The sequence below is a fragment of the Athalia rosae genome, chromosome 2 (genome assembly GCF_917208135.1).
Source record: "Athalia rosae chromosome 2, iyAthRosa1.1, whole genome shotgun sequence".
Classification (NCBI taxonomy): Eukaryota; Metazoa; Arthropoda; class Insecta; order Hymenoptera; family Athaliidae; genus Athalia; species Athalia rosae.
This window is the reverse complement of record NC_064027.1, coordinates 28,188,099-28,206,856: the sequence shown is the minus strand read 5'-3', so window position 1 is coordinate 28,206,856 and position 18,758 is coordinate 28,188,099. Positions and strand designations below refer to the sequence as shown.

The following is an 18,758-nucleotide window of genomic DNA, read 5'->3' as shown; positions in this document are numbered from 1 at the left end:
GATAGACTCGTATACCATATAAAGTGAGGGAAGTTTTTTCTGAAAATGAGAGTAAAACAAAAAAAAAAAGGTAAAAACGTAAAAAAGGAAAAAATCGTTTCAAAGCGATTGTCGAGCGGTGGTGAAAAACTATACGTATGTATGTACACGGTACATGTACAGGATACGTCTGTATATATATAGTTGCGTTCATGTAGACACCCGCGCATATGTAACCATAGAAAAGTGTCGACGACGTTCTACTTTTCCTTTCTAAATGGTCCGCGCAGGCGGTATTATAACTACGGTCGCGGAATAGCTCCGCGGAAAAGTCTGAAAACTGGGGAGAAATTTTTTCACCATTCACTCAGAGCCAATGGAACCGGAATTAAAAATGGCCGCGCTAATGGCCCGGGACGTTCGCGTACAGATTTTCTGTGTACGGTTGCATCCATCCCTCTGTGCAAGCCACATCGCGTATATCGCAACTGGCTAATTATCGCCGATGAAGAAAAAGGAACGAAAATTCCGCGGCAAAAAAATTGAAAACCGAAAATGATAGGTCTCTTTCTCCCTCGTCGAGGGTCTTGTCGATTTTTTTCATGGCGCGAGATCATGTTTGAGCTATACTTTGCGAAGAACCGTTTTCGTACGCGTATGTATATTACGTCTATATTATATATAAGCACATAGGTATGTTGGTAGGTACATATTTACCATATAACCATGCACCTACACCTGGCACTCCCGGTGTATACCCCATTTTCTGTATAGACACATGTATACGGGCATATTTGGAAAGCCAAGAATGTCAAACACCACCTACGACATTAATCATCAACCGTTTGTCAGAAGTTTACTGCAAATACGAGGGCGGGAAATGCATATAGCATATATATATACAGGCACGCGTTTGTACATACATGCGTCGTATACAAACGTACTCATGTATGTGACGTTCGAATAATATAAATATAAACTTTCCATATCGCATAGGGTATTTATTCAAACGGCTGTGAAAGAGCTTTTTTCTTCTATTCTTCGAAACGATCGATATTTTCAAAATGGTTTCGGGATAATGAAATACAAAAATAGCCCGATTCAAAATAATTATTCGTTGTAGAAATGATTCGATTTTTTTTTTTTTGCACTTTGCACAAATATTTTCTTAATTTTTTTTTTTTTTTCCAAAGCAAGCAATTTACAAGATTATAAAATTAAAGATGCGAAGGTGAAGAATTAAAATACATTTTTTCTTTTACACTCTGAATCAGGAGAAACATAAGATATTCCGAGCTAATATAAACCGAGTAAAAGGAGTATATACACTCGAGTTTAATTCACGTGTATATATATACATATATAAAGAACGCATGTATAATGTGAACGAAAAAGCTCTGTGAAAATTGTTAAAATTAAGAGGCCCTAAAACAGCCAACGTTATACGGCAGCCGTTGGGAGTTATTTAATCAGAGCTATTGTACATGGAAATAATAAATATATGTTCCTCGGGTACTTAAACTGTCGCTAGAAAATAACGTTCCCGTATTATATCATGTTTAAAGTTAACTCTTGTTTTATGAGTGAGTAGAAATTAGATACACTCGAGATATAAATAACGCGATGATGTACGCTCGTAGTGTACCACTTTCCGCCGCAGAATCCGATAGTTAATATTCCGGTGAAATAACGTCCACCCGAACTCCGGGTGACCCGCGACAGAAGCCGGGGCATTGCCACCTCCGATTCGCGTTCGTCATCGCGGTCGTTGTACCTTCGTTACTTTCTTCGTCGTCATCGTCGTCATCCGAAACCTCAGACTAAGATGGCGGCCGTACCATCCCCCCCCGCCCGATACATCGGCTGTCGAAGGCACTCGCCAAATTCATTAATGGGTCATGAATAATTATCGGGGTTGAAAATCCCGTTCGTCGTACATACATATACAATGCGCACATAGTACATACCTTATACCGGCGGAGTAATAGGCTATAATGTAAACGTACGCAGAGATACATATATGTTTATGTATGTGTGTGTATATATATACCTCGCACACCGCTACGATGTTCGCTGTATCAAATCCCTCGCAATGAATAGTGATAAACGAAGTCCTGCGCATATTACGTATACATAAAAGATTGGAAAATGAAGCTTAAGAAGTCCTTGATACTTATTGTACTGTAATGTACGTTATATACGTATAAATAGCTGGTACGAGTAGGTATGCATATTGGACGCGGAGTACCCATTCTTTGTTTCTTGCGAGAGAAATAATTCCCGATCAATTTTCACTCGATTTTCTTCAACGTACCGAGTGTCCGATTTCGAACGAACATATCGATGATCGACGTACGTTCGCGGAGGCGTTCGGGCTAATTTTTATCGAATCTGATGGATTTTTGAATCAATTAGCCGAAAAATTGATGAATTATTTAATTTTATTTCGTTTAAAAACAGGTTTATATTTCGCTCGGTGTATAATTACAATGGCAAATTTTCCGAGTGCCAATCTCGCGTACCCGCTGCGCGTAATTCGATCGAACGGTTGCCAAGGAATATCGAGTGAAAAGAAGGAAAAAGAAAAAAGGCAAAAATTTCGAGTTCTACTTTCGAAGATCGAAATTTTCAGAGTCGAATAATATGAGAGCACCCTTTACGTATCGTAAGGGTGGTCTACCTCTTCCTCACCCTCGAAAATGGAATTATTCAGTTTTAGCCGGCGCTCAGGAGTTTCTTTTGTTTGTATTATTACATTTTTCCTACCACGCCGAAGGTAACCAGAGTCAGAGGAAGAAGGATAACGAGAGGGAGAAGAAAGCTGTGTATTATAAAGCTCTGGGATAAAATAAGCTCCGTGATATTCATGATTAATTTCTGTTTCCAACTGTATATATATATATACCACGGAACTCTCTCAGAAACGAGTTGTTATTGCTTCAGCTGCTGCTGGGTGGTGCACAGGAAGAGAAAATGGTGGAAAACTGGAATGCGGGAACAATTCAAAATTGTAATGTTAGTTTTACAACTTAATATTCTCGGGAGCAGCGTTCCATTTTCTCTACAAGTTTATTATACGATACGTAAATATATAGTATATCGCCTGACCGCAAACGCAGTTATACCTTCGGATCGTATATTCGTATGCATGCGCACACGCATATATATTCCTCATGTGTTTCAGCGTACGGATGAATACATAAACCCCGGAAAATCTTCCCTGTTTCGATCCTCCCCCTTTCTTTACTCCCTGAGCTACCCGGCGAAATACAATGGAATTCCTCCTCTCCGTTCCAGGGTGGATAAAAATTAAGTAGGAACTTTATCGTTAACCCGAATTCGCTATAGAATTCTTGTACGAGCTGCAGTAATAGAGGAACCGGAGTAGAAAATTGAAATTTTTGATACCTTGTCGCGGAAATTGAAAATCATTCGAACGTGATCTGTTTCAACTGTTTCTCGTCGTACATATTGTCTCGAATTTTTCAATCGTCCGAACGTGGCCGAAAATTAGGCGGAGAGAGAACGAAGGAAGAAAAACCTCGACCTCCGCCAATTTATTCCGTTCCCATTTTTTCGTTCATTTTTTTTCGTTTTTTCATTTTTTTCGGTCATATTCTTTGTTTTTTATTCGGTTACGTCAGACAGTGAAATTTTCGGACGTACATAGGTACAATGGGTACATAAATTATATTTGCAGGACGTAATATAAATGGTCCACCTTTCATCCCGCGCGCTGCTAAGGACCTACATAGCTACCCTAACCTTCGCTCTTTGTACTTATAATATTCTATTCCCGTCTGACCTTTTCTAGAATATTCTTCAGCTTAGTTCAATTATTACGCCGAAAAACCTTAGCGAGCTACGCACAAAAGCTCTATTTACAAAATTCACTGCTCCTGTAGGACCTCAATTTTGAACTTTTCGAAAAAAAAGGAGAAGGCTAAAAATTTTTAAACAATTCATGGAATAGGCATCGTTTTCATCGGCGAGATAAAAAAAATATCTCGGCAATCAAATGTCGGGCATCCTTTTCATTTTTTTTTCCCCATTCGATTCACAGTAAAAACTAGAAATTTCACTGGCCCAAATCTTTTCATCGTTTCTCTTTTTTGATTTCTATCGTAGATATTCGGTCGGAATAAAAAAAATGGAAAATACAAGAGAATTTTCGAAGCTTTGTGGAGTTAGAAAACTGTCGTATGATTTTTTCAGATGAATTTGTATCATGAGCATACCCGGGTACTCGAAAAATCAATTAGCCGCAGGTAGAATCGGTTTGTAAATTCTTAACTCGCTTAATAACCCGTACAGGTCCATTTCCCCCAGGTGTTGGAAGATCCTCAATTATTAATCGGAGGAAAATGCCCGGGGGATAACTTCAAAGGGTTTCGGAATAAGTGATCCCGGGCGAAAACTGGAACGAACGGGGGTGGTTCGGGTTGCAAGGGGGAAATACGTAACTTCTGACCGTACGCCGTTGAAAACGGACATGATTCAAGACGCGGTCAAAATTATGGAGTAAATTGGGTCGGGACACGATACAGGTGTAATAACAATACGTCCCCGATTCGAATTGTCGGTATTTTCATCCGCCCGAACGCGTCGGAATTTATTTTCAAATTAATCTTCTCAAATCCGTGTTTCGGTTTCCCATTCGAACCGGTACGGATCGTCACCTTTTTGCGATCGTTTCTACGGGTGGATTATCGTCGTTCGACGATTTTCTCCGGGGTGTTCTTTTCGCGTCTTCGGGGGTCGACGGGGAATCGGGGAATGGGGCGAGGGACGAGCCAACTTCCCCCACATCTGATCCGTCTCCCCGCTGGTCCGTCTGCGTCGCATTAGAATGCAAATCGAACGGTTTTTGTCAGAGTTAACAAAACGTCCCCTTGATTTTCCTGCCGTCCCTTCTCCTCCCCCGATAACCCTGCGGACGCTCGCGATTTTCTTCCCAATCTTCGCGGCTGTACACGTAGAACAGGGTGTTTCGAGACCGCGTGTAGAACACATATACGGATATTCGGGCCGACTCGACAAATAGCGGAATCGCGCAATCTGCGATTTATTTTTTTTTTTTCTCCTTCTTCTTCTTCTTCGCCGCTATTACCTCCCCTCGAGTGTCGTACGTTATTTTAATTCCGCGATGTATGAACGGGTACGAACTTCAAAAATGCTGGAATATCGTGACTGTATAATACGCGTACCCTGTGCCTGATGTTCCTGTATACCGGTGTAGTCGTAGTTGTTACAACTGCTGAAACTTGGAAGGTTTATGCTTCGAACCCGTGAGAATATAACTTCTACCTCAACTATTTTATAGCAGGTTAGAAAAATAAAAGCTTCAATAACCGACCCCAAACAGATATATATACATACGTATAGGTGGTATGTACGGACGACCTCGAAAACTTTTCACCCGCATACCCCGCGTGCACACACTTCGTACGGGGGTTTCTTGAAATTTGACAAAAAAACAAAAAATCGGCGATAATCCGGAGGAGAGATTAAAATTTTTACATCCACGTTTGAAGCTCGCTTTTTCACACCGGAATTTTTTTCGCTCTCTATTGAACACTCCGTGAAAATTTTGCGGACTTCGATTATTTGTCAGAACTAATTTTCCGAACAAAAGAGAAAACAAAAGGACCGTCATTACTCTCGGGTATTTTTTTGATTAAAAAAATAAACTAAAACGAACAAATGAAAGAATAATATGACCGACGCAAAAAAGTTGTTTTTTTTTTTTTTTTTTTTTTGTTCCATAACGCTGCACGTATGAGGAGCGAAAAAACAAGAATAGTTATTATTCTTTCCATTGAACGTTGCCGCGGTTCGATCAAATGAAAATAAAATAAGGAATTATTCAACAGATCAGCATAATATGATTCGGTAAATTTTTTTTTTCCACACATATTTTTACTTTTATACGATATTCACGTTGGGTAGATTCCGCTTCTCCCTCAGCTCGTCATGCAGATTCTTCTTTCATTGATTTTTTTCTCTTTTTTCTCTCTTTTTTTAATAATTTTATTTTGTTCTCTACTTTTTGTTCATTCCCACGCGCTCGTTTTCTCGTTCGACGCTTTTCCCCTGGGGCCGAGTCCATCGGCACAAGTAAAACACAATCACCTATTTTCATCTATATATATCTATGACTATAATTGTACGCATATTTTCGAGTTCATACGAAGGCCGAATTTCGTTAATTTCAAATTCGAGGATTTCAAAGGCCGCATTTTCGAATTCCAGACATATTTCCGCTTCATTTTTCTCCTATCGCGTTTCTTTTCCGGCGTCACAGTTTTTCCGGCGGTATGTATTCTATTTTATTTATTTTCCTCGCTAATTATAAGACCTTATTCCACCATATATCCTCGTTCCTTTTTCTTCCATATTTTATCCTCGTTCCGTGCTCATTTCGCCCCTCCTTTTTCCCATTTTCCTTCCCTTCCCGCATAGTTTCGTTCTATTTTTCCATTTGCTGTCCCACTTCTGTTTAATTCGCGCACTTTTTATCCCGTCCCAGTTTCGCATTATCCCTGTCCTCTCCTCGTCTCATTCGTCGTCCTTAATTTCCTCTCCAAATTTTTGTCCCATACGATTAACAAGATTTCCTTTAGATTTTCATGATATTTCGTTGCGATCGCGTTGCCCTTTTTTCCTACCTAAGGGACTCGGTTATCGGGGATGTGAGTTTCGAGCGAACCCCGCGTTGTTTTTTTTTTTTAGGACGGGACAGCCGGACCGGCGTGTGGGGTGCGCGAGCTTAAGCAAATATTTTAATGAGTTTCTTTTTCAACCCCCATTTCTGCTTTGTTTCCCTTCTGTTCGCGGGCGCCTCTTTTTCTTCTTCCTCTTTTTCACTTTTTTAACGTCTCCTATGAGATTTGCTCAATTTGCTCAATTGCATGTACGTGTATAATCTACCGTGTGTAACGATATAAGTATATAATTCATGTATTTCGAGGTACCTGAGTAATTATTATTCAGGTGTACACGTGAACAGTATCCGCGTAAAGTACTCTCCATTCGTTCGACGAAAAAAATGAAAAAAAATAAATAAAATTTCACGAAAAAACGAACGAGAATAACATCGTACATCCGAAGACGGGTACGTACATACGTATGTAGATCTCTGGCGAGTAAATGGCGCTGCAGCATCTGCAGAATTTTCAATCGTAGTTCGGTGGCTGCCGAGAGAAATTTTTTTCTCTCTACTTTTCTGGTTCGTTTGCCCGTCATAATTTTTTTTTTGGTTTTCTTTTTCTCTCTCTTGTCGCGTCGCGGCACCGGGCATGGGGGGGGGGAGGTCGTGGTACCGCAGCGGCGGAGTTACGATTTCTTTACGGTCAGACGACTTTACTTACCGAGTCCGAAACCCCGCACGTTAGGTGGGGTGGACCTACGACGTTACCTACACGTATGCGCCCCCTTATACTTGGCACTCGAGGCGGACGTCGGACGTCGACGTAAAAGGCACGATGATTGAGCGTCGCGACGCTATATTACGCCGGTTATCGAGGCAGCTCCCATCGTGCGAGACGACGATATAGGTACGCACGTCATTTACAGCACGTGTAGTACGTACGTACGTACGTACCTATACATAACGCGCACGTATGGGTCATTCGCTCGAAAAACGAACCCAAGGATATTTTTTTTAAATCCCTGTGAATTTCGCGAAGGGCGCAATATTTTTTTGCCCTTATCGCCTTTTCGAATAACAATTGAACGAAACCTTCGCGTTTTTTGGTAATATGAGAGCGAGAACATCCGCGACGTAATTTCCCTCCACACTGCGCGTTGACACCTGAATATTCGAACGAACGAATTTGTCAACTTTATTAACGAAGTGTCGAGCTTTCGCCCGAAGTTCGATCGCTTTTCTTCCGTCGAACTATTCGACGATGTAAACTTGGGCAGCTATCGCGTGCGAATTGTTTATAAATTAAGCGTTTTGTCAGCCGCCGATTCGCGTGATCCAAATTTTGAATAATAATATATATATAAAAACCGATCGGGACTATCAATCAACGGATAATCTAGCCGTGCGTATACCGCTCGTAGAAATCCATTAGCGGCAGCGGTTACATTCGTATGTGTTATAACGCAGGTACGTACGTAGGATCATAAAATTGGCGTCTGATCGGATCTGTCATGATTCGCACTCCACGTCCCTCACGGAAGTACAAATAAAATAGGTCGTTTATCGCAATAAATATGAATAAATAAATTTCAAAAGGAGAGTGGCGCGACGGGGGAATCGGGGAGCGGGAGGGGGCGGGATGAAGAGGCAAATTAATATTTCCTTTTGCTTTGAATTTCTCCTGCGCTTTGACCGCGCTTTTGAAAAAGAACACGTTAAAATTAATAAGAGAAAAAAACGAACTCTAATTTCTTCCATTTTTTTTCTTTCTTTTTTTTTTTGGTTTTATTATCTTCATTTTAACTCAGTGAAAAATTTGTTTGGACGGAAAACACCTATAGCTATACCCATACCGTATACACACACGTGCCGCAACGTATAGAACCGCCAGGAGGACGATCCGCGAAATTTTAAGCGATATTTTTACACGGAAATTGAATTTTCGTTTAAAAACGGTAACCGCCGGTTTATACGGTATAATCATAGCTGTGTACCAGGGACGTCGTTTCGATGCGAATGAAATTCGAATCAATGGAATCAATCGCGCAGATATCAGGTGGGGACTACGGGATCAGATATGGGAACGAAAATTCGGATATCCCGGTAGAAATTGATTAATCTGAGAAACGGTCGTGGTCGTCGTCGTCGATTCGATCTCATCGATCGCAATCGGTCGCAAGGAATAATAATAATTAGGTAGCGAATCGCCGATATTTTCCGATTCCGTATCGTCGCGCGTGTATCTCCACATCCGGTATCCACCCCGATTCATTATTCATCCTTCACCGCGTTTCATCGTTCACCGGGGTATAGATACGTCATCGTCAAAAAGTCCGAGCTGGACGTTGTAATAATTCCGAGCGGCACGCGTTACACGCGTATACCTCACAGGCGTGTAACAAGCACGTGAGTGCACGACGCGGTACATTATATCGTCGCTCGAAATACGTGACAGCCCCCGGACGATATCCTTTCTCCGCAAAACGGGGGGGATTTACGATTAAGTTAATGGTTGTAATCGAGCGATTCGCGCGAGATACGCAAGTCGTGCAGGGTGAATAATTTCGATCGATAGGATAACAGCGAGACGAAGGAAATGAAAAAGGAGGGATTCGACGAGGATGGATGGAAAAAAAAATGGGGGAACAGAGCGAATAAGATCGCGGTGTTGAAAGTGTAACGCCTTGCAAGTTATCATTGTATGAGGGGCAATTTAACGAACGGCATGAATTTTTATTTGTTCCAGTTATCGGAGGACATCGGTTACGTGCTTTACTCGGCACTCGGCAGCTTCTACATTCCATCCTGCATAATGGTGTTCGTCTACATCCGGATATATTTCGCGGCGAAAGCCAGAGCGAGAAGAGGCATTAGAAAAAAGCCGGTGGCGAGAGCTGCGGTCCCGGAATCACCGGATATAAGACAAACGAGTTTCACTCAAAGTACGCCGGCGACCGGTACGCGAAAAATGCAAGCTTGTAATTCGACAATGGAAAATGTTGCCACTATAGAAAATCAACCTATTCAAATTCCGATAGTAACGTGTGACTTCGCCAGCGACATAAGCACATCGGAGGCGGAACCGGGGGGAGGGAGTAACCCCCAGCTCGAGGAAAAGGACACTCTGAAGGTAATCTATGCCATGAGTAGCTACGCTACGCTCGGGGGGCGACCGCCGCGAATCGCAGAAATTTTTGCAATTTTATTAAAATTAGGTATTCACGGGTTATCCACCCGCGATCGAACTTTTTCACGTACACACACGCGAACGCGCGCACACACGCGCACACCTATCGCCCACGTATAGTTAAGGTGTAAAAGTTAAAATGAACTCTCTCAGGAGGGAGGGGGCCGACTGAAGTGTACCGGTAATTAAATTCCTATCCTCTGCAGCGCGGCACTGAATACTACCGTAAACTCGCGGCAGCAGAAATTAACGAATATCTGTGCGATGTGTATATGCGCCTATATACGTGCATCTGTACATACCTGTATATATATATATATGTATACATCTACGTATATAGTATCTATGTACGGTACATATCTGATCTATATATATATATCTATCGACTGTACAGGGAACGCGCGGGAGGGGCGTCAAAATTACCGAGCGTAGTCTTGAATTTTTTTTTTTTCAAATATCGATATAATCGAAAACCAAAAGCCGAAAAACATTTTTCCCCGATCGACCGAGATTGCCGAATCCACGCACTCAAGGGTATGTACCGAACGGTACATAACGTCGTCAAAGACGAAGTAAATAATACAAAGGATTCCGTACAACTTGATCGGACGGATGAACGAAGACCTAGAAAAATATGTCCAATAAGATTGAGGGATGATAATAAATATAAGGTACGATTAATTGATCCTACGATATCCACAGTTGTGATAGAACGTACGTAGCATACTTCTGATCTTTCATGTCGTGTCTCATTTTTTCCGAAATATCGTCAAATCAATTATTTTTTTTTTTTTCTTTGAACGACGTTGTCTCAGGATCAGTCTTCGGGACACACCCATTTTGGAATTACGGTAAAAATGAATACGAAGGAAAAAGAAATAAAGTACGGAATGGAATTGAATAAAAAATAGGAAGTAGAAAAATTGCGGTGCGCTGGTCAAAAAAGGTGAGAACAATTATTTTCGGAATCGTTTTCGCGAATCAAAAACACAATTATTATTCGCGTTGATCGGAGCAAGTGCGCTCCTGAGAGTGCTCTCGAGTGGAATGACCCAATAAACACCTACCCCCGAAAAACGTAGAATGAAAAATGAAAAAACGACCCGAACCGCGCGCGGACTCAAAAACAAAAAAAAAAAGAGGCAATCGACCTTTTGATCTCTTTTTTTTTTCAAAGCTGTCCATTTCGTTGACCTTGCCAAATTATAACGTCACACACTTATACGTATTTCATTATTATACGCAATTGCTTTATTTTTCATCCCTTTTTCTGGTTTTTCTTCTTTTTTTTTTTTTGTCGTTTTTCATCTCGGTACGGTATGCGTCGATAATAGGATACAGAAGTGAGGAAAATTTTCTATGCATTATCAAGAGATCCTCCGCAAGGTAGGTGCAGGGGGTAGCAAAAACGCCGGACGTAATTACGAAGTTGAAAACTGTAGAAGAACAGAAGTAAAAAAAAAAATAAAAAAATAAAATAGACGAACAACGAGAGGCGAGACGAAGGACATTCCGTCCTGATATATTATATCAGGTATACCGGTATATGTTTCAACTCTAATACTTATCTACCTATCGACTCCTGCCGCAGCAGCTCATTTGCGCGATTTTTAAGCCGATCTACGAGGAGACCCTTCAAAAACTTCGGTTCTCCGTAATTAGTCGTTACTAACGACGAGTGTTCGATAATGAAGTGAATTGAATAAAACTTTTGCAAGGTCGGAGACCCCGTTCAAAGGATTTCCAAAAAATTACCCCTTCGCGAACGGTGGACCGAATGGGATTTCGAATTTATGATAAATAATTTGCGACGGTTCGCCGCACTATTTCACTCTCATTTTTGATATTTATTTTATTTTTTTGTTTTTTCTCTACGGCCGGTACGGTTTAGTTCATATTCGAAAATCGAAAAGCCGGGGACGTACCAATCCGTTTATGATTTAACATCGATTACACAACCACCACAATCGAGAGCTTTATCTCGACCACCCTCATCATTCAATTTTGAATCAATCCCACGTTATCGCGAATTAGAATCCTGCAGGCTAACGAGTTAATGTACCTACCCTCGGTGCGCGCGAAGCTCGACTCCGCAAAATTTAAAGCCCATCGGAAAATTTCGAACGAAACGCCAACCAAAAATCCCACCAATCGAAAAAGGTAACCAACGGACGTTGAGCGCACACCGCACACATCGTACGGCTAGTTTCACGATTCTCTGTTATTATTTTCAATTTTTTTTCTACTCAAACTCCGTTTTCGAACGACCGCCAAAAAGATAAAAAAAATCTGTCCAGATGGGGGGTATATTTTAAGCGATCTTGGGATCGCATCCAACTTTTCGACGTCTAGAAAATTATACTTCAACAGTGTACGTGTGTGTATATGGATCTGAAGAGTAGTGTTACTTCTTTGACGGGGGGTGTATATTCCCGCTGTCATTTTCTTTTCGTAGTTTCTCTGATTTCTTTCTTTTTTTTTTCTTTTCTCCTTTTTCTTTTTGCCCATGTACGTACGTACTTGGCGACTCGCCATTAAGCGGAGATTCAGTTCAACGCGCATTTTCTACGTCACCGTATTATACACGTGTATACAGCATACATCCAGTCGCCATTTGCAAAACCATTTACCGAGATGGTAATTTTCCTTTTTTTTTTCCCCCCCTTTCTTCCGCGCTTCTTCTTCGCCGTCTTGTTATTCCGTTTGTTACCCCTATTTTAGTTTGATACATATTTTACTTCACCTATTTGTTCACCGCAAGAATATTACCATGTACATACATACACCGCGTACACTTTGTAACATCAACGGTATATATATATATATACGTATACGCGCGGCGGACCCGAAAACAGCGTCTTGTTATCTCGTCTAATTTACATATCGGCGTCGTTAGGCGAGTAAGAAAAAAAAAAAACAATTGTGTTTTTTTTTTTTTGTTTTTTTTTCACTTCACTTGCATCATTTACTCCCGAAAAAGTTCCCCGTACACGCCGAGCTCAATTAATATCTTTTTTCTCTCGCTTAAAACATTCATAATTCACAAACTTGAGAGACGAAAAAAACAACATTCATAAATCTCAAAATCTTCAAATTTTTCGTTCAAAATTTTTTTCACGCTCTCCTCGTAGCCAGAAACTCGGAGATTTTTAACTCGTTCGAAACGAGCGTACAGACCTTCGCGTAAAACGATAACTTATTAATGATCTTCCGAGTATAATGTACACGCGGGTCTATATTTGCTCGTAATACCCCTAAGAAGATTCGAACGAGCGAAACTCATCACGGTTTCTACCAGCACAGCTACCGCGATACCGGTAGCGCGTACAGTACAGCCAGAGCTATACCACCCCAGCTATTTCACTTCGGACTATTTCCTGAAATCCAAATGTTTGTACTGCAGCAATCACCCCGTACTATAGAGTAGTCGGGGAGTGGGGGTACGGTCCGGTCCACCGTTGTACAAAACTCCGAAACTCTATTATATACATAGATCCTAGATAGAGCATGTATCGAGATCCGGGGCAACGAATCGCCGCCAAGTATATCCCAAGAGATGCGGAAACCGCAGACAGAATGAACTATACGTATGCGCATACAAACCCCTAAATTGAAGACCCTTCGCCCGTCCTATTATCGCTTATGAACGTCTACCCACACAACGTTTCCATACGGGTATGCCATAATACGTATCTACGTAACGCGTCTACGTGTTCGCGGGAGGTGAGAAAATTTGTTACGGTACACACAGCGATCCGATATACATACATATATATATATATATACGGATGTCCGTGAAATTATTCATCGAATTATTCAGATTTATCGTTACGGTAATCGGAAATTGGCCGACAGTCGTCGAACTATAGGGACAATGCCGCGCGTTTGTACGTACGTACGTACGTGCGTGATTACGGGGTGGGTTCCGTATAGCGTGAACGCGAACCGATCGAAAGATCGATAATTTTCAACGACTGGATTTCGCCGTGGCTAAAATCCCCCGTATATATTTGTGTTTCAGGTGAGCGTTCCACTCCAGATCCAAAAGACGACGTTGAAAGCGTCGTTGTCCGTTAACGGGGAGGGTACTACGACGCAGACAATACCGTTGCGGTGCAGGGCGCCGAGCGTCGGAATAGACGTCGACATGGTATCCGAATTCGATCCATCGTCCTCCGACAGCGGTGTAGTGTCCCGATGTGCGGTAGTTAAACCATTAAAATTGAGGCTTTGTCAGCCGATATTCGGACGAAAGACGACGAACAAATTAAAGAGGGAACAAATCGACGTAGGTAAGGTGAACAAGGATCAGTGTCCGGTGATAGAAATAAAGCCTCCGAAACCACGGGATCCCGAAAGGGAGAAGCGACGTTTGGCGAGGAAAAAAGAGAAGCGGGCCACCCTTATCCTCGGTCTGATTATGGGGAGTTTCATCGCCTGTTGGCTGCCCTTCTTCTTTCTCTACATCGTCAAGCCCCTTTTCCCGAATCTCCCCATACCGGGGCAAGCACTTGTGATCGTATTTTGGCTAGGTTACATGAACTCCGCGTTGAACCCCGTGATATACACGGTCTTCAACAAGGACTTCCGACGAGCGTTCAGACGGATATTGTTTAAATAGTTGCCGAGAACGCTTAGAGGTAGAAATTCCCTTCAAAATGACCGGGGTAGGTAGCAGGAGGAGCGCGATCGTCACCGCGGTCGTACCTCCCTCTGGTCATGCGTTCGCGGAAAAGATGAGTGAATTAACGGTGATATTTCATTCGTAGATTGTTAATGATTTTCCATTGACGAAGGCGAATCGAACCTCGGCGTTCCGAACCCTTTAACGAAACACTGAATAATTATTATTATACCATACATATATATATCTGTATATATACATTGTATGTATATGAACTTAGTTAAACGAATTGGTATATACATAGTATGTATGCTAATATCAAAATGGCGACAATTCTATTCGAATAAAATTGAAAACAAAAAAAGCGCACCATCATCCCGATGAAATCCTTTTTTCTCTGTTTTGCTCAGTTATTTATTAATGTTTTTTTAGTTCTTTTTATTCCCAATTGTTTCGCTATAATTACCAGACAGGATTCATTCGAAACTTTTGCATGCGAAACGATCACCTTTTTTGTTTTTCGATTTCATTAACTTTCCATTCATTTATTCATTTTTCATTTTATTTTATTCTACTTTTTTTCCCCGTTCAGCTCGTCGCGTTTTCTGAGTGAAAAGTTCAAAGATCCTTCGAACGTAATTAGGAAATTCTTTTGAAATGGAGGAAGAAGGGCTGTAGCGAAAAAAAAAAATATATATACATACATAAGTGAACGTTAACCAATTGGAATTTTATTCGCACTTTGACGTTAAACGAGGCGAATTCAAAAAAAAAAAAAAAAGGACGAAAAATCACCTCACCAAATGTATTTTTATTTTTTGGTGTTTACAAATTTCGGTATCCGTTTTAAATATAATTTTTCGAATGAAATAGATTTTTTTATTGTTTTATACAATTGTGATTCAAGAATTTCGTATCGCTTCTAGCATTCGCAACATTTCAAAGAGATTGATAATGAATATTGAAAATAATAATAACGACAACAATTACGGTAACGAAACCAAATTTGAGACAACGGGAATTAGGATGGTGAAGAAAAAATATTATTAGTTAATGAAAAATCAATTCCACAAATTACATTACATACTATAATGAAAATGTGGTTATAAATAAAATGTAAATAAATATATAATGCTATGACGCATATCAGAGCGCATCTTATAATTTATTTCAAATTTTAAATCAAATTTCTATATCTATATAATATACTATAAAACATAAAATTCCTACAGATCAAAATGCAATATCAAAAAAAAAGAAATAAATAAATAAATAAAATAAAATAAAAAAGAAAAGCCTTAGAATTATCATAACGGAGTAATTTCTCTCAACTATTGAACGAAGAACAATTACAATAATCATCAAAAATAATAATCATCGTAGAAATATTAATTATTGAAGGAAGAAAAAAAAAAATTCACCAAACCAACAAAATCAATCACATTTTACGAAATACTCACGATAAATTTTTGTAAAATAATATTAATAATAATAATAATGATAATGATAATAATCAAAGCAAATATAAATGTTTGAAATATAAAAGTATAACCTACGGATGAATGAACGATGTTTACGAATATTATAATAGCTACATTGAATAAATTAAACAATCTAAGTACAGCAGATACTCAAAGCTTAGCCTTTTTATGACAGACCAAAAATTGGGGGAAAAAAACCGGAGAAACTAATCGATGAAAATTAAACTCTTCTCACCGCAAACTGATGCAGCGTAGATGAAACATTTTGTTAGATTTCCAATCGAATTATACCAACTATAATTAAATGGCAGTCACGTGTCCAATAGCGTAGGAAAATTGAATGAAAAGAAAAAAAAAAATCAAAATACAATCAACGATTAATTGGAGTAACCGAATGCAATAATATAATCTACACGCGACTGCAGTAGCTGTATATTTGTATTATTTGAGAAATAAAAAAGATTCCTTTTTTTTTTCAATGAAACAAAGCAAAAGAAAAACGAGAATTTTCCGACAAATAAAAAGTCACTTCAACTTTCATCTTACATATAATACGATTCTACAATAACCTTCGACTCCATTATACATGAAAATTACAATTCCACATGATACGACAATCTGATCCCGTCAAAGTAAATTTATATATGTATTTTGAGTTTCACACGTACAAATAATGGATTAATAATATATGAAATACAAAGGAATAACTTGGAAGAAAAATAAGATAAAGATTAAAGGCAGTATCTGATAATCATTGACAAATAACACGAGCAAGAGTTTCCTACTAAATGCATAGGGTTTTACAAATATAATACATTATACATATATTAGATTGAGAGAAATAATTGAAAATATATGGCTATCGTCGATATTCATGTAACGATCGCATATATGCGTCCCAACATTTAATCGTTGATGTACGTGTTACGTAAAAGAGAAAAAGATAAATAAAACTAAATGATTATTGAATGAATAAATAAATTAATAATAATAATAAAAATCCATCAGACAATTACGGGGATGCACACCGCATTAATAATCGTGATGGTATTACATGGTATGTATTGGTATACACATGAAAATGGTTTATCGAAAAAATTATCATTATTCTTATTATCATTATTAATATTGCCACCGCGATTATAACCACTGTCATTATTATTCTGATTATTGTCATTTTTAATATTATTCTCATTGTAGTACTTAAATTGCGATCCAAACTTTTTGCGTTCGATGCCTACGATAGTAACTAACAATGAGAGGAAAATTATACACTTCCGACAAACGTTGTCGATTCTAATGAAGTGAAGATTTGAAATTTTCAGGAAATCTTTGGTTGTAATTATTACTTGGATTTCATGATCCTTAGTTCTGTTTTTATTCGTTGTATTCTTATCGACTTCGCATGTCCCATTCTCCAACACTTTACCAGATCGTTCAACTAGTTTTCTTTGAAAATTTTCACATCTATCTTTTTTCTCATGAATTTTGACGACCCTCACCTCATATCCACGTTACAGGATTATACTTTTGATTATGTATAAAAAAACAATATGTAAGAACTGATATAGTTTATGTAATCCGAACCCTGAAAATCCTATATACCTAATCGACGTACGCATATGAAAACTGGGAAGAAAAAAAGAATTTTTACGTCTCAAAATTCACAACCAAAAAATGCAGAATTTTCAGGATACGGATATATCAAATGTGGAAGAAAATGATTGTCAACGATAATAATAATAGTAATAATAATAATGATGATGATGGCGATGACGACGACGATGAATGGGGATGATTATGTTGATGCGATGATGATGATGATGATAATAATAGTAATAATAATCTATTGATAATATTGGAGCAATGAAATCACTGTGATATCACTAAAACGCTTTCAAGGTGTGTTGGGGTTGACAAAAGCAACATGACCGGTAAAAAAAAATATAAGAGTAAACCGAAAATAAAGAGAAAAAAACAAAAAAAAATATATATATAAACGAAAGAAAAACTGCAGACAAAAAAAAAAAAAGAAAAGATTATTAGTTCGTCATATTATAATTGAATGAAATGAAATATACGAGTGGAAACCAAAAAAAAAAAAAAATCATCCAACAAAAACGAAAAAAAAAAAATAAAAGAAAAAGAAAACGATAACTTTAAAGAAAACTTATTAATTGTTATATACTTATCCCACGTATGTATACATATATTATACCTATACATTTGTAGGTTTGTCTGTTATAAAAATTCTGTGAATATTTCTATATGGGGTAGTGAAAGATGGGGCAAAAATTGTTTAGAAAATAGATTTGTAAATTCGAAATTCCTTATATATCCTTCCCGATTCTCAGTTGAAATTTTCGTGATGAGAAAAAAACTAAGAAATATCATCGTAGTTAAAGATGTGCGGGGAGAAAAAGTTGTGGAATAAATAAAAATCATCGTTGCAGCGTATTCCTGCTTTACGTGTATATACGCATATACAATACATATATATTATGTTTCGATATCATTAAGGATTCAATATACATGTAAGATATTCTGACTAATTAAAAAATTCAAAAAAGATTCTAATTCTGATCCGTATAAGTATAAATATTTATACAATTACAAAATAGATGAATGTTTATTATTATGTTGTATAGGTTGAGTATATTATTGAGAAATATATAACATAATCGCATAATTGTTGACCACGCGAAGATCAGCTACTATACATGTATAATAATTGTAACAATAATAATAATATTAAGGAGAAGAAGGAAGAAAAGAAGAATTATAGTAAATTAATTTGAAAAAATCAATTGTACGTATATTATTATTTAAGGAACTTTA

The 18,758-nt window shown here is 38.6% G+C and overlaps 1 protein-coding gene across 2 annotated transcripts in view; it reads left to right on the top strand.

Moving 5' to 3' along the window:
• LOC105685707 (alpha-2A adrenergic receptor) overlaps window positions 1-18,366 on the top strand; it is an 87,733-nt gene extending 69,367 nt beyond the window's left edge. The window contains exons 2-4 of one of the 2 annotated variants that reach the window (XM_048649218.1): window positions 9,375-9,585; window positions 9,667-9,758; window positions 13,837-18,366. In XM_048649218.1, the coding sequence (XP_048505175.1) occupies window positions 9,375-9,585; window positions 9,667-9,758; window positions 13,837-14,436 (903 nt within the window). In that variant the 3' untranslated portion in view covers window positions 14,437-18,366. Of the gene's footprint in view, window positions 1-9,374; window positions 9,759-13,836 lie in introns of both variants that reach the window. The other variant, XM_012400061.3, reaches the window with a different exon arrangement.
• Window positions 18,367-18,758: the final 392 nt, after the last annotated feature.